The sequence below is a fragment of the Cuculus canorus genome, chromosome 1 (genome assembly GCF_017976375.1).
Source record: "Cuculus canorus isolate bCucCan1 chromosome 1, bCucCan1.pri, whole genome shotgun sequence".
NCBI lineage: Eukaryota > Metazoa > Chordata > Aves > Cuculiformes > Cuculidae > Cuculus > Cuculus canorus.
Genome location: NC_071401.1, coordinates 15,547,231 through 15,564,033, shown reverse-complemented (window position 1 = coordinate 15,564,033; position 16,803 = coordinate 15,547,231). Strand labels below are relative to the sequence as shown.

The 16,803-nt window shown below is 39.9% G+C and overlaps 1 protein-coding gene across 7 annotated transcripts in view; it reads right to left on the bottom strand.

Annotated features, from left to right (window-relative positions):
• Positions 1 to 16,803, bottom strand: part of FAM168A (family with sequence similarity 168 member A) — a 221,546-nt gene that overhangs the window by 100,281 nt on the left and 104,462 nt on the right. For all 7 annotated transcript variants that reach the window (XR_008449071.1, XM_054061975.1, XM_054061965.1 and 4 more), the window contains one exon: positions 3,937 to 4,024. Coding sequence is in view for 6 of the 7 variants with exons in the window: in XM_054061975.1 (XP_053917950.1) it covers positions 3,937 to 4,006 (70 nt within the window). In the remaining variant the exon portion in view is untranslated. The remainder of the gene's footprint in view (positions 1 to 3,936; positions 4,025 to 16,803) is intronic.

Sequence of the window (16,803 nt, the reverse complement as noted above, 5' to 3'; positions counted from 1 at the left end):
TAAACAGTAAACAACACTCAAACACTGCTTTCTGCTGATGTTCTAAAATACACCAAACTAGTGAAGTGGAAGTAGTTGCCAGCCAAGCACAAGAAACCAAGGCTTGCTGGAGCACAAACTCAGCATTGCACAGACATAGTTCCTTCTGCAGCGAGAATATTCTCTTCGTGTCACCCCAGCTCAGCTCAGCAACCAGCTCATTCAACAGCAAGAAAGCACTGCTAGCGGAAAAGGCAAAAGTTTTATTGTCCTCTTTCAGTTTAAGAAGGAAAATGGGAAGGAGGTTGCAATCCAATAAATCTGGTGGTTCTTGAGGACCCCAAAAGCTAAGACATATTAACTACATGAGAAAACACCTTTGTTTAATAGATCTATTAGTTCAAATATGGGAAATGTTTTGATAAACATTTGCCTTATGAATTTAACACTTCTGACACTGTTTCACCTAATAACTCAACTTCAAAACTTTTTTTTAAACTTACTTGTAATTTCCAATAAGAATTCATCTACTTCAGACCACACTTTAAAGATAATTTAGGAAATAATTGTCCACATTTTCTTTAAGGAAGATCAAAATGGAAAAATTAAAATTGGAATAAACGTGTGTTACATCAAGTATCTTAGTACATGCCAAGGATTTCCTATTCTCCCTAACACAAGAGCAGCCAATCTGGAACAGAAGTTTTTGTCTTGAAATTGACCTCTCTCAGTAGCCCACCAGGTACAGAAAACAATAAAGGAGTAAGAATGAAAAGAAAACCAGATTAAAACTGATTCTTTCAAACAAAAGCAATCTATACCATATAAAGCACAGAATTTAACCTGTTGTTATCCTGATTACTATCCTTGGTTTTGTTCTGCATGTATCCAACATTATTTTTATTCCACAAGGAGAGAAATTAATAGTTTTGCATGATTTTCAAAGACAAAAATTTAATTAATACATGTGCTCTACTAGATTTGGGGTAAAAAAGTCTAAACTTTATAAAGCAAACCAAAAACATAGGCTAGGGCTAACAACCTCTACCTCAACCTTATTAAATTTAAGGGGTTTTTTTATTTCTTTCTTGCCAAATATAAAGCTTGGCATTAATTTTTTTTAGTGTCTTCCATTAACACAAAAAGATGACACTAAAATATATATATATCTTATACTACATGAATTCTATATTGTATCCCAAATTAGATCTCTAATCAAAATTTTGGGACAGATGCTGTACACTGTCTCACAAAATGATCGTGGGAACGCTTTGCTGACCTGCTATTTCAAATCACGGAATCTAAGCAAACTCTTCCATTTAGCTGCTGATTGGGACTAAAATACTTGTTAAGTCCCAAAGCTGCAATGAGCTCCCAGGAAAATGGAAGGGGTTTGCACACACGATGGTAGTCAACATCCCCTACAGATCTACTATGTCATATGCTTTAGCAATTATTTTGAAAGTAATTTGAGAAGGAAGTGTCCGCAAACCTCTTAACTTTATGCTTCTCCTGTGAAAAGTCTGTTGTTTGTCTCTAAGAGTTTAAATATCCTCCAGAATAGCTTGTGGCTACATTGGAAACCGACACGTAGCTAAACGACACAAGCAATGCAAAGCAAGAATTAGATAGACAGGGCCTGGCACTTGTAATGCAAGAGACATAGCAAACTTCTTTTAATAACCATTGAGACCACCCTCAAGAGTTGCCTGTCTCAGTTATACAAAGGATAGCATTTTCTGCCCCTTTTTTGCAATCCATCTTTAGGTCTTTCATTAAACATTCAAACAAATTCATATTTAAAAGGTTTTGTAATACTATTTGCCTAGCAAAGGAATAGCTTTTTGTTTAAATACTTTTTAACCTATTATCTGTTTGGGGACTTCATTGTAAGAATTCAGCCCACTGACTCCTCACCTTACACTTGTGCAATAGGAAAACCAGTCATTAATATGGTTCAATTCCTGCTTCGGTGTCCTGTGTTCAAGCAGTCACTTGAATCTTCATACCCAAGGACTTCGTTATGTTCATCTGCCTCCAACTTTTTTTCTCCAAGGTCATCCTGCAAATTTGCCACTGATTTGTCTTCATTTACTACAAACGTTGGAAGACAAATGCCTGAACTGTGATGGTTTGGGTGAAACCAGTCCATGGGGGCCACCTTGCCACATCCATACCTGAGCTGGCCAAGGCAGACAATAGCTTAATATATTTAAGTGCATGGTATTATCTTCATGGTTATTAAGCAGCAGGTTATTTTAGAAGAGAACAACCTATTAATGCTGCCATTCGAGTTATTCAGAACGCAGTCATGTAGAATTCATTCATCTAAACCAGAAATCAAGCTCTAAAATTCTCCTTCCAGAAAGGTCAAGGCACAAACTCTGTCCAATTTGCACCACAATATTTAAATAAAATTATCTTATCAAGTGCCAGAAAGCAGCTTCTAAAACATTCATGACTGTATGCAAGCAGATATAGAAAATCTGCATTGAATGGATATTAAGGTGGAGCTTTGAACACATGCCAAAAAAAAAAAAAAGTAAAGTGGGAGAGAAGTAGACTGTTGCCCAAACCATCCTTGTGTTGGAAAGCACAAAATTGCTGTTCTTTCTATCGCAGGAAAATAACCGTGCACTTGTGAGCTCATTCTCTCACCAAGCACTGCTGGAGTCTGCAGCCCTCTTAGAATGTTGATAGTTTTGAAGAAACTATTATTCACAGAGGGGTTTTTTTCCAAGCTTTTCGTGCTTTGACTGTGAGACCAAATTCCTCCAAGCTACAGTATCTCCAACAAAGCAGCATGCATAAATTTGATGGACAAAAGAAAGGGTGGATAAAAATGGGACAAAATGCGTTTGAGGAACTCTCTGCTCCACAGAGTATCAGACAAGTCTCCCCACAGCAATGCAGACAGCCCTACTGATCTACGAGCTGAAATAGCTATCAAAGTCAACGAGAACATTTTGTAAATGAAGTAGTTAAGAGCATTTGATGTTCACTTGCATTTGCTGTTGACCACTCACCCCCACAAAAGCATATTCCCAAGCAATTTCACGCATTAGGTAAAAGTCAACACATACAAGTGGCAATGCAAATAAAAAGAAGTAAGTCTTAACACAATATGACACTTAATAGCCAATTACATTGAACAAAATGTTAGAATTAAATGTCTTCCAAGGCTAATTTTGTAAGGTGCTTATACAAAGTCAGAAGAACAACTGCTGGTAAACATAATCCATGGGGAAAACCACAGATACACCTAAACTGATATTTTCTTCTTCCAACGCACTATTTTTCTCTGAGCTAATCTCTTTCCATAACAGTACACTTTAGCTCCCCACTACTTACATAATTATAGTGAACATATTTCAATGCCTTTTTCAAGTACTAAAGATGACACTTTTAGACAACTCAGTTCTAAAGATGGACTTCAAACAGACATCAGACTAGCTGTTCAACGTAAGATTAACTCAACCAAGGCACAACTTGGAAAAAAAAAAAGTCAATAATGTAGTTCAAATCACCACCTAAAAAAATAACTGCATATTATCCAAATAATGGGTTCTTGCCTGTGGGATCCAAATTTTTACAGTAGCATTATTTATTCCAGCACATGCATCCAAGTTACTCAGTTCAGCTCCAGAAGCAAGTCCTCCATCTCACAGCTGACTCCCCCAGCAATATTTTGCATGTTTTGTTTGTCTGAAGAAACCCCTTTTAACACTTTTCTTTATGATTTCCAGGGCATCCTCTTCTTATGAATTCAGATCCATTTCTTCTCCCTAATTTCACAGCACTGGCTTTGCTGAAGAGTTTTTCCTGCAAGTCATGTTCCTATCTGGATCCCTGATGGGAACTCCTTCTCCCTTCATTAATGTATTAACCACTCATCATCACCTGCTCTCACCCCCGAATATGAACATCCATAAAAGAGCCACTGAACACCAGTCCTACCTGTATATGCCATGTTCTTCGGGTTTCCATAGGGAGCCCCAGGTTGGACGGGGCTGTAAACAGGGTTCATGGTGGAAGACTGGAAACTCTGAGGACAAAAGAAAAGCAGAGTTGAGACAACTGCCTCACATTTAGCTCCAGAGCCATCTTCTGTGCAAAAAGTCTTCTGCTACATGATGGCATTAGTGTGTTATAATTCAAGACATAGAGAGCTGCAAAGTAAAGGATTTACAATTAGACGTTAGAATAGATAGCTTATTTAATAATTCAAGTTTTAGATCTCTCAGCTAATTCCCCCAACTTCTTCAGTGCTTCATATTCTGCTTACAAATGTACCTGGAGCAGACTAATCTTACACATCCCTGCCTTCAGGGGGGCTCAGGACTCATGACCCCACTTCTACCTTGCAGTGAACAAAGAGGAGAAGCCAAAAATTCAGACAAGGAATTATTCCCCTTGGAGGAGCTGATCTTTCCTGGGTAACAAAATCGACCATAATGAAGACCCAACCTTTCAGAAATTAGGAGATAAAAGACCATTTGTTACTGGTGAGATGGAGAAAGGCAAATATTTGTGAGCTTTTAGCATGAGCTGACTACAATAATCTTATGCCCAAGGCTTGGGTCTTGTGCAAGGCTGCACCGGGCACTCAGTGCCACCCACTGTATCCCATCACTGTTCCAGAGAGAGAGGTGCAGTCATGGACCTAATGCAGGCAATGGAATTTCAACAGCCATTCTTTTTCTCTCCTCAATCAAGATGATGATGTAAAGCCGGGTTAGCTACTTGTGAGTTTTATTTAGAGGAAAGCAAGTAACTTGGGAATTTGTGTCTACTGTCAGTTAAGCAACTGGCTCAGTTAATTATCTTAATGAAGCACATTCTCAATTCTGATTAATGGGAAAATCAGTCATTAAGCTTTATTAGGCAATGCATTTGTCTCCACAGCTATCTAGTGACAATTTCATACAACAACCTCAATGATCTTGCTTAAAAATGTGGGTTTTTTAAAAATATATTATTTTACAGTTCATAAATAAAACTGTTCTTTCCAAACAAGTCTCATGATGGATGCACAATTTCTTAGATCATTAACTCCTTCCGCTTTACCTCTGGATAGCAAACAAGTCAAATGTTAAACGTTAGCACCAATTGACTTGACAACAATTACTGCTTAATTAATTAGTCTTCCCTCCACCCCTAAGTTAGCACAGAAGGAGCAATCCTCAAAGCAAAGGAAATCACCGTCATAAAGCAAGCTGAAAGAAAAAGCTAGGTGGAGATGTATTAACACCAGCAGCTTCAGGAACACACAATGGGGCTCTTAAGAAGATCAACAGTAAAATCAACACAAAACTTTACATCTGTGAGACATTCCTGCAGGAGGTTTACATTCAAGCATAAGGGGTTTATGGCCATTTGGTCTTCATGTCCCCAGACAGAGCTGTGAGCCTCAGTGAGCCTGTCCCTGGCAAACGGGTGTTTGCCTTCTGGCTTGAGTTCTCATTTACAGGAGAAAACTCAATATCATCTCTCTCTGATATGGCGGACGGATATGGCGGACGCAATCTTCTCTCAGTGCTCAACTGAAAACCTGGATTTAGGGCTGCCATATGGATTCTATTCAATACCGGTATCTGTTTCAAGCATAGGATGTGGTGGATACAGGATGTACTCACATGTACACCTCAAACTGCACAAACACGTTGTGCCTGCATACACTGCATGACACCTACCTAACACCACTTTTAAACTCATAAACTTCTTCACATGAAGATGAAATTAAAAACCAACTACATTCAAGACATTAATTCTTTCCAGCGGAAAAAAAAAATCTTGACTGAATCTCAGCCACCACATCCCTATCACAGCTTATTTCTCCAAACAAACTGTTGTAGACAAAGCACCAAAGTGAAATGCCTCTCCTTGTGCAAAGTACGTGCAAAGTAAAGTGAGTTTCACCTCACTTTTTCTGAAAGTTGAAAGTATCTGAAAAGACATACTCAGACAATCACAAGGTGGAGGAATGTGCTGCTCAGAAGTGCCAGCATGCATAATGCACAAGGAGTATCTACTGCTATTCTAAACACAAGCCCAGAAGCCAAAATCTCCTCCTTTCCACCCAAATGCATCTGTCAATGACTTTTTTTTTTTGCAATTCAATTCCATCATCACCCTACAATGAAGATTCCACATCAATAGTGAGAATATGGTAATAAGGCAAGAAAGTGTTTTGAACTTTTATGGTCATAAAATATTCTGACAAGGAAAAACACTATAAAAATCCAATGACTTTTCTACTTTAGCAAACACTTTGGTGCAATCAGACATGATCAGGCAATCAAAGCATTTTGTGTTATGGCTACACCCTCTGTGCTTTGAGGGTTTCTTACGGACCATATTCAGTCTGGGTTTCACTTTTGTCCCCACCTGACACATGGTTTGAAGCTGTCTAAAGGATATAACAGGTATGTCCTTTACTGGTATATCCAAGTCCAGACAAGAAATACCCAGTGGACGAGGAATATAAGAGGCATCTATAAAAAATAAATCACAACCCAGAGAAGGTGGAGGGGTAGCAATTGCACACTCATTCTCATAACCCAAGCAAGTGGATACATTAGAAGAAACAATTGTGTTGTAGGCTTAAAACAAGCAAAGTGAGTGGCTGGTTGCCTCGGAGTATCCCTCACTGCCTGGACAGTGGGATTTAGAAAGCCTTCCAAGGGACAGAGCAATTCCTTCTCTCCCCTGGACAGCCTTCCAGATAGGCTTTCAGGCTGTGAGGACCTTTGATCCGTTCCCAGCCAGTCATCCTTGTGTTCCCAGGAGGAGAGTCTAGTCTCCATTTCAGGTGCCTGGCCACCCAACTGTCAGCATGAGGCCTGACACTAGACTACGCTCTCAACAAATGTGCCCATGGTACTGAATGGTCTCTTTGTACCACTTCGAGATCCCTGCAGCAATACTTAATGACTGTGTAAAGCCATGTCCTATTCATCAGTCAAGCATGGGCACCTGCCTTTTTGTGTTAGCCATTTCAGAGTATCTGTAAGCTGAAGATCTTCTGCAACAGGGCAAGGAACTGCTGGGTCCATCTTACTCCAGCCCTGTGTTCTTCTCACACATGCACACAGCCAGCCTCCTACTCAGCTGAGCCTTCCTGCTCAATAAACCGGTTTTGAGGGTCCCTCATCCCCAGCAATGACAAAAAGAAAATTAAAGAAAACTACAAAGTATCCTCCTCTGCAGCCCACTGATGTGAGCTACCTCAAGGATCTGACTTGCTTGAAAACCAACCTCTTCCTCTAGTTGAACGTGTGTTCCTCCACTCAGGACCACACAGTGACAGCTGGACCTGACAGCCCGGACTCCCCTTAGCAGCAAAATCAATAAAATGCACCAAATTTCCTGGGGCTCAGCAGACCTGACTCTTCTTCCCAGAGCTGCTCACACCAAGGTTAAGGCACCCTACCTCTGAGATCACGTCCCTCTCTCACTCCTTATTTGCCTTGCCTGTTCCACTATAAGCTCCTGTACCAGGATGGAGTCACAGCTGCATTTATGAAGTACCTTGTTCAATGCAGTCATCATTTCATTTGCACTCTTCTGGATGTAAAAAATACAAATAAATCATAATTTGGTGAAAATTGCTGCATACATCCAGTTTGCGTTAGGTGTTGGATCAAATGGTATAAAGTAACACTGTTATTGAGAAGGATGAAAGAAAATGCTTTTTAGCAGAGGTAAAAAGATCATAATGATGTTAGGGGTTTGAGTATATTGTGAGGAAGAGGCTTGTGCTTCCTCTCTGTTTGGTATGCAGGGTGTTATTTCTAGCCAGCATGAAAGAGTCCATGCAAACGGCATTTCAGAGGGATGATTTTCTTTCTTTTCAGCATCTACCATTAAAGCACATTCAGATGAGCTTCCAATACATTTTGCAAGACAATACCATTCAAAAGTATGTTTTAAATTCATTACAGGACCCACATTGTGGCATTAGAAAAGCTACACTGAAATGAGAATAAAACAGGATTAGCAAAATTAAACCTCCTTCACCACAATAACTTGCAGCACTTGCTCATGGCCATGAATACACAACAAAAAGAGTAATGGAGATGAATTATAAACAGAAAAACGCAAGTATTGCTCTATTGCATGGAGCTTCCAACACTTCCTAATCCCCACAACAGTGACTTGCAGCTGCTTAGAAGCCGATGAGACTCCAGCAAGGAGCTGAAGGAGTAACTTCAGGAGGAATGCCATGGGAATAAGCTGCTAGCAAACAGTCTCAGGATACTTTCTCGCTGTTACTTGGTTACATTTTCATCTATTTTCCTTTCCAGTGAATGTGTATGGCATGCTTCCATCACACTAGGAAACTACTTCAGATGCAGGGTAAACAGAAAGACAAGAGAGGTCAGTCTATGGGTGGCCACCAAGCCATCACCAGGACAAAATGCCAGTCAAATCGAGTTTAAACAAGGGATTTCCAAGCAGCATGAGGAGGGAAATGAAAATGCTGAGCTTGAACTTGTTGTGCTGTGAAGTGCCTGTAAGAACTGCACTCGAGTGCTTCACTGGACCAGAGCTGGGCTTCATGCTCTGCACCGTGCTCTCCTGCTGCTGCCAGCAGAGGGGACTCTGTCCCCCATCCTTAGTGACACCCTTACATGTCCCACCCTTACATGGGACATTTCTTACTTCATCCTCTTCCTATGGGAGCACTCAAAGCATTCAAAACCCACTACAGGTATCACCACCACCTTCAAACTCCTACAGACACAAGAGAACAGCAACACCTTACCCTGGTGTTTTCTTTATTATAATTTTCCATTGTGCCTTTGAAAATGCCCTGACCAGTTTCACTGCTTCTCAAAGTCATTCACACCTTGAATCATCAAATACTAGTGGCCATCAGTTTTTATACATAAACGAATTCCAACATGAGTACTTCTATGCACATGCCAGTAGAACTGGCATCTTACATGCCTCTCCCAAACTCATATACAAAAATTTAGGTATTTCCCAAGGCCACCATACAGAGGCAGAGTTAAAGAAAGATGACATTGAAAGAGATTTTAAAAATCCTAGAAGAAAATAATAAGCCTGGCATGCAAGATTCAAGAAATTTATGAAGTTATCATCATTTTCTTTACAGACTAAGTGAATAATTTTTTTTTTTATAAACAGCATTATTGAGAAACAAATATATTTCACAGAGTTCCTAAAAAAGGGACGCTGACAAGCGCATCTTTCAAGTTCTCAAAAAATTAAATAGTAGATCTAAACTTAAGTCAAATTATAAAGAAAAGAGTAAATTATGCAAATGTGAGCTTATCTGGATGACAGACACTTCTCCATCATGTTTCACATCAGTCCTTGTGTAAGTGCAACTTAGCCTTTAACTTCCCAGAATGTTTAGGTTGTGACTTGCCTTTGTCTTTTGTAAACCTGGGATGTAAATGCTTCTGAGAGACCTGTTCCTTATGCTCTTCTTTGGATAGAGAGTGGTGTTTTCTCCTCTGAGTGTTTGCATATCTGGCCTAAAAATGATTTATTTCCCATGAGTTGGCACAAATCAAACATGAGAAAGAGTGAACAAAGAAAACAGGCAAAGCAAAGAGATGTGTTTCTTCCTTGATCTGCACATCATCTCTTTAAACTCATTTTACACAAATTGCATGCTAATGGTATTCAGCCAAAGCCTCCTTGAACATGAAAAGACCTCCTGACCTTACACTGCATTCAAATTCCAATATTTTTCTGACAATTTTTCAGTTAAGTCATTTGAAGCTTGGCCCTCACTTGGGATCTGCCAAACAATAATTAAATGAACTTCTAATTCACCTGCCAGAGGTTAATTTAGGGAAGTTACAAGGCTTTGTCCCACGTTTCCCCCAAAAAACTCTGCTGTGACACTATTCATGAAGTTAGAGATTCACAACACAATGTGGTTTTCAATAACTAATACCTCCTTTTTAATTTTACTCCTTTTTTAGCTATATCTCAGCTACAGCAAAACATTTAACCCGTTAAAGACTTCAAAAAGGCATCAGGGCAAAGTTGACACTATTTTAGTTAATCTTTTATCAACAAAATAAAATGCAATTTAAAAAAAAAATCAATTTAAAGAGGGAAACTTAAGAAAGTCCAGCCTCCACAAAAAAGTTTAAGGCTTCAATTAGCAGTAGCTAATGTAAGTAGCATTATTAATGGTAGCTCATATTTGTACAGTACAATGTTCACTTTTATTTCTTCCACTATACTTCAGCTATACCTTGATGCTTATACAGATCAATCTAGGGCATTGTTCCAAAGCTTGAATATTTCTTTTATTCTGCAGTTTTCACTTTCATAGAAAATTTAGCCTTGGCTTAGCTGTATAATTGTAAAATGTGCCACAAAATCCAGCTCCCCCAAATCTGCAGCACCCTGCTTCATTAATTCACGCAGCCAGAGTAGAAGGCTCTTCATGGTCGTCAAACCATCCTACCGATACATCTATTGGTACTTATATTACCATCTTTATTGATAAAGCACCTGTGAACTGGTAGCTAGCAGTGAGACCGAGGCAACAAGCTTTTCTTCAATGCTGAGAAAACGTTTGCCATTTCAAAAACTGGTTCCACATTTGAAACTTATATTTGATTTCAGGCTTGCTCACTTGATCTCAGTCATGTCCTGGACCTTTTTTTCCGGGAGCATTTCCAGTGGAAATTAAGAAGTGCAGTGAAGCAGCGGTTCAGGAAAGCTTTAGCAGTCGACAACACTGCACTCAGGCATGCCTTTGCTGATGTGAACCAGATTTGGGATGACACATCTGCATCCCTCAGGGGGTAAAGGCTTGCAGACAGCATCAACGTCCTCCATGCTCCGATCATCTTCATAGGAAAGATATGCTGCATGGTTTTACTCTCCAGTCAAGTCAACTAAAAGAGCTAGTTTAAATAACATTCCCTCCCCTCAGGAGGCTGCAACTTTGAGACAATATGTAAAAAGCATGATACAAAAACATTTGAAGCATAGTCATTATGCCATAAAACCAAGACATTCAGCACGGACGGTGTTGAAGTCAGCAGTACAGCTAACGCAGCTAGTGATTAACACAATGCCATTTGCATTGTATAGTCTTTCATGAGGCTCTGAATGTGACTGAATTGCATTACTCATTAATTGCGTCGACAATGTATTTTCTCCGTAGCTACTTCATGTGACACCACTTCACTTCAACAATCAGAAAGGCACATGCACTTGTATCTGCCTCTTCTGAAGAGTTCCAGAGGTTTGGCAATGAGTCGCTGTCCCCTGCCACAGGGATGTTACCAGCTAGGAATTCATCAACAGGAGAGAAGAGACAAGAATAGTAAGATGTTAATGACCACCAAGGACTGGTGGTATGGTTCTCACCAGATGAAACTCAAGCTGAGACACCTTCCTCTGGATCAGGTTGCTCAAAGCCTCATCCAATCTGGCCTTCTCTGGGCAACCTGTGCCAGTGCCTCACCACTCTCACAGCAAAGGATTTCTTCCTAATAACTAATGTAAATCTATCCTGTTTCAGTTTAAAAACATTACCCTTTGTCCTATCCCTGCACTCCCTCATAAAAAGCCCCTCCTCAGCTTTCCAGTAGACCCTCTTTAAGTAGTGGAAGGCTGCTATAAAGTCTCCCTGGAGCCTCCTATTCTCCAGGCTAAACAAGCCCAACTCTCTCAGCATCTCCTCATAAGAGAAATGCTCCAGCCGCCTGATCCTCATCACAGCCCTCCTCTGGACTCTAGCCAAGTTCATAAAGAACCATATTCTCATCACTTATTACCTACCCTCAAACAACTAAACAAACCCACATGCCTTTCATTTGAGAAAAGTTTAACATCTATAACGGGAAAAGCCCTTGTGACTTCATTGTATGAAAATTAAATTACTAATTTAGAAGCACAAAGCTAGTTTTGACTTTGGAATTTGCTGATCTCAGACTGGCCAAAAATAAATGCTGAGGCAGGAAAAATCTTCACTTTTCATTTGCTTAAGTTTATGATCTATTTAAAAGCCAAAGGATCAAAAAACAGAGGATCAAAAGAAATTTGATGATTTGATTATGCTAGAGAGCATATTAAAAACATAGTAAAGGAAATCCTTGTCCTAGCCCAAGAAAGTAACAGACAAGGAAGGTGGGATCACTACAGCCAGCTATGGCAGCTGGTGAGAATAAGCAGTTGCTCAGTGAGCTTGAATGTGGCGCGGCAAAATACCTGTATTCCACTTTATTTGTATTAGGCAGAGCTTATAAAAATCCTCTTATGGGCCTCAGTAATCAGAAACCAGTTTCCCTACAAGAAGTTTTGGAATAGGAAAAAAAAATGATGCTAGCACAGCTGATATTGTATTAGCTTGTTTCCAGAGAAGAAAATGTCTGTATGCAGCTGAATTCTGTCATAAATTCCTGGCTTTTTATCTGCAAGACCGACAGGTTTCACCAGCAGGTAACCAATAAATAAATGTGTTTTTAAAAATATCTAACATATCTGTCCCTGTGTGTCCAAAACTATTCTCAGTTGTTCTCAAATGACTTCCTTGATGTATTCCTATTAATTTCTTTAACTTGAAGTCTTGCTGACTTTTCCTTTTGAAATGAACCCTGCTGTACTCTTGTATTTAGTGCTTTCATTCTGCTCTCCGACTGAGCCACGTCCTCCTCCACCTGATTATCTCAATTCTTCTCTGTTCACAATCCTTCTTCATTGTGTTTTGCTGAAAAGAGTTCCCAGGACACTCATCTGAAGATTCTTCTCTCTGCTCTTTTCTTTCCACAAACTATGGCTTGGGAGATGCAGGCTGGTCATCAGGAAAAGCCATTTTTCTTGGTGGGTACTGCCTTTCTGGACAGGAGTGGCCACAGATTTGCAGGAGGTTTTCAGGACTGGTCTAAGCAAGACCACAGCTGAACCAATCAGGTGCTGGGGAAAGCCTCACTGTAAGCATAAGGTTGGACTGGATGCCTCCAGGCATCCTTCGAACTAGTATTTCACCTCCACCTCAAACTAATCTGTGCTTTAACTCACTTCTCTATCTCCACAGTCTTAGGCTGTAACCTTCTTGGTGTCAGACAGAACTGCTTTCCAAGGACTTTGGTGTTTCCTCATGGCATCCAGTCAGAAGTTTGCTTGGCACTTGGTAGGATACCTGAAACCTTGGAATGGTGGCAGCTGAAATGGTGGCATTCACACTTTTCCATCAATGGATACCTATACTATAGCATATCGGTCAAATGGATGATGTTTCAATCCCTCACAGGACCACGAAAATTTGTTTACCACAAGCACTAAATAGTGTCTCACATCCTTTTATTAACTCGATGCAGAATTTGTACTACCATATATTATTGAGACTTAAAAAATTTCCCTCCATTATAAACATCTATCTTATAACATCATGCAGTTACTGTAAAAAAGGCAAAATAATATTCTAAGTTATCTTTCTTATCTGAGACTCCTCCTGCTTCAGACCTTCCTCACAGTCAACCATTGCTCCTTCTCCTAAGAGAAGTGACACTTCACTAGTCAGATATAAAAACCAGACACAAAAATAATACCCATAAAAAGACATTTTATCTTACTAAAAAATACAAGCTTCCCCTCTCTTCCAAGCTCTTTAAAACTACTAAATAATCCATCACTACTGCAGCTTTATTTTACAGATGCCAAGAAGCCATGAGATGATGGGCTCAAGGTAAGCAAGACCGTACTGGCAGGAGCAAGAACCAGCTCCTGAGCATCACACTTGCTGCTATCAGTACATTGTTTTCAATAGAGAAGACTGAAGTACTTTAGCATGCTTCAGAGATGGAGGGTCTCGCCTCAAAGGGTTTAAAGCATAATTTAAAAATGGGATGTGGTCAGCTAGAGAAATACCAGATTGGAAAAAGAGTTGAAGGCAACAGTGTTACAGTGAGATGAGGACACAGTCGCTTGCATACAGCATATCCAAATCACATTAGTTGCATGAATTCTTCTTCTCATTTCAGGCTACGGTATCATATTTTATTTTCTCTTCCACTGGGTCAAATTAAACAGTATTAACCCATTTCTAAGAGAAAAACTTCAATACCAGAAAAAAGTCACATTATCCTCAAAGACATGCTTTAATTTATGTTTTGCTCCAAAATTTCCAACTGCTACCACTAACTTCCCTCCTTCAATTTTTTTTAATTACTCCCCTCAGTATGGGAGAATCACTTTCCAAGCATATCCTGAATATTGAAAACATCACTCCTTCCCACGCACTGCAACAGGATAAAGATCTAAATTTGTTTCAGGGTGGATTACACCATACAAAGCTGACACACCAGAAATACAATATTCCTGGAATTTAAATCAGGTGAGGGCAGAGATGTCCTTTTAATAATATATGGGTCAGAATCCTCTCAGCTTTACTTGGTCAGCACTTAAATGCACCATGCTGCAGGTTTTGACTGTGGGATTTATGACTTCCAGACGTGACTGTTCTTCTAACGATCTCCTCCCAGGTCCTGTTTTTTGGTTGCAAGTTTTCTTCTCCAGGCAAGACTGGAAATCCAACACAGGGTTCAGCAGCAGCACGATGATGGACCTGTCCTCCAGCCCCATTTCCCTGGCAGGCAGTACAGCAAATCTCCCCTTGCCCTCTCTTTTTTTTTTGTGGTGGGGGAGTCACACTGATGCATGGGCAAAGACAAGGTATAGAGACTGGTAAAAATTAAGATCAGCAGTGCTCCATAATAGTCCCTTCTTCCTTAAGTATTTTGCAGTCTTTGTTCTAAAACAAAGCTGTATCAGGGAAAACGAAGGAGAGCACAGGCTAAATCTGCTAGCAGAAAGGGAGCTTTGGAAAGAGGTCTGTTTATCATCCTCTTTTTGTAATTTTGTGTTGGCAACTGTATTAATAAGCCCATGAGACTGAAAGTCTTTCCTACCCATAGGACACGCAGATATGACATTCGTTCACTCTCTTTGGAAATCAGCCTACATGGAAGGAGAACAAACTCCAAATTTACACCAGACTTGATCTGCCTGATGCTACTGAAGACCACCAATACCTGACTAATACACGTTGCAAAAGTCGTCCTACTTGAAAAATAAATAAAAGAACCCTGTTGGCTTTTTTCAGATGAAAGGTGCCAAAAGATGAACAAACAGAATTCTAGTTAAGAAAATAAAGCATTGACAACAATCATAGCCAGAGCTCAAGCAGGGTTTTTACCCCCTAAGGGAATATGAAATTATTATTACAAGCCATCAAAATAAAGATTATTCAAACCGAAAATATGAAATTAATTAGTTGCTTTAAATCCTAAACACTTACTTAATCACCTTTACTCCTCAAACATCAAAGCAGAGTGGGAGATCAGGTGGTCTACAGCTTGTTCCCCTCCCTTTACCCACAAAACCTTTCCACTCCTTTGTCTGAAGGTTAGGCAGGGCTCATGGGGATCACTGCCTGATCAGTGTCTCACACATCTTACCAGCTGTCCAAACCTGACTGCCTCCATGACCAAACCACACTGTGCTACTGGGTGGCTGCAGGTGGGGGAAGGAACCATCCAAAGGATGGCAGCATCCTCTACTCTGCTATCACGAATGTGCTCCTCCTTCTGCACACATGCCCTGCTGCTGTAGTACATACCAACTCACATCATATCTGAATTCTTTACTACTCTGTATGTTTTATATAGACTCTGAGCCTAGGCCTCTGTGAGCAGATGCTGCACAAGTACATGGTAAAACAACATACTACAAGCTCAAGAGAGAAAATTTGCCTCAGATGACTGTGGTCAATCACTTGCAATCTTTAAGTTAAGGCTACGTATGTTTATAAAGCCATGCTATGTCTCAAGCACAAGTTAAATGTTCAATACAGGAATTACCAAAGGTTAGTAGCAGACGCTATACAAGAGGCAGGAGACCAAGATCAGTGAATGTATGATATGACTCTGTAATGCATGCAATAAGCAGTCAATTAGCATATTTGTTTCATAATCACTGTAAATGCCAAGAATTCTTCAGCCTGCTATTACAGAGGATTTTGCAGTGCTCTTATTCACACATTCAGGTTTCCAGTGAACATACTCAGCCCAGGAGGCCACAACCAGGAATGCTTTTGCAGCACACACAAAGAACAGGGCTGAAAGGCCACAGCAAGTCAACAATTAACACTTTTCATAGGTTTCCGGACTTCCCTTTCTAAACTAAATAGTGGGAAGAGATTCAATGAAGTCTGAAGGAGCTTACAGCCTGCAGTTTATATCAGCAAAAAGGAATTGCTAAATCCCCAGTCGATGATTCAGGCTGGCCAGACAACTCAGTTTTGCTTTCTTGTTTTCCATCTTGGGGAGAAAGGCCAGCTTGGGGATTGAATGGCATGGCAGAAACTAAAAGCAGAGCAGTCATTCACTTCTTCCTTAAAATAACATTGCATCCAGACGCTAAAAAACAACTAAAAAAGTCTTTGAGGTCTCTCAGACATGTGTAAAAGGAAAAGCTTGCTCTGAAGCAGCTAAGCAAATATTGGTCTTCACTTGTGAACATTTCTATTCACCTCAAATTGATTTCTCCGGTGTGTAAGGTCAAGGATATGTGGAGCCACTTGAACAATCTGGGCCTCAGCAACCGTGTACAGGAAAAAAATCCTAGTACTTTGTTTAAAATATTAACAGGGTGATACGTAAAATCAGTAGAAGACGCTTCCCATCTCTAAGAATGAAGAAGGATTTTCAATCACAACCACCAATATTTTGAATAAAAGCAATACCAAAAAAATTAACATATTCAGTTTTTAAAGGATATGATGTGTCATTAAAAGAGGGCACCCAGCAATGATATGATTAA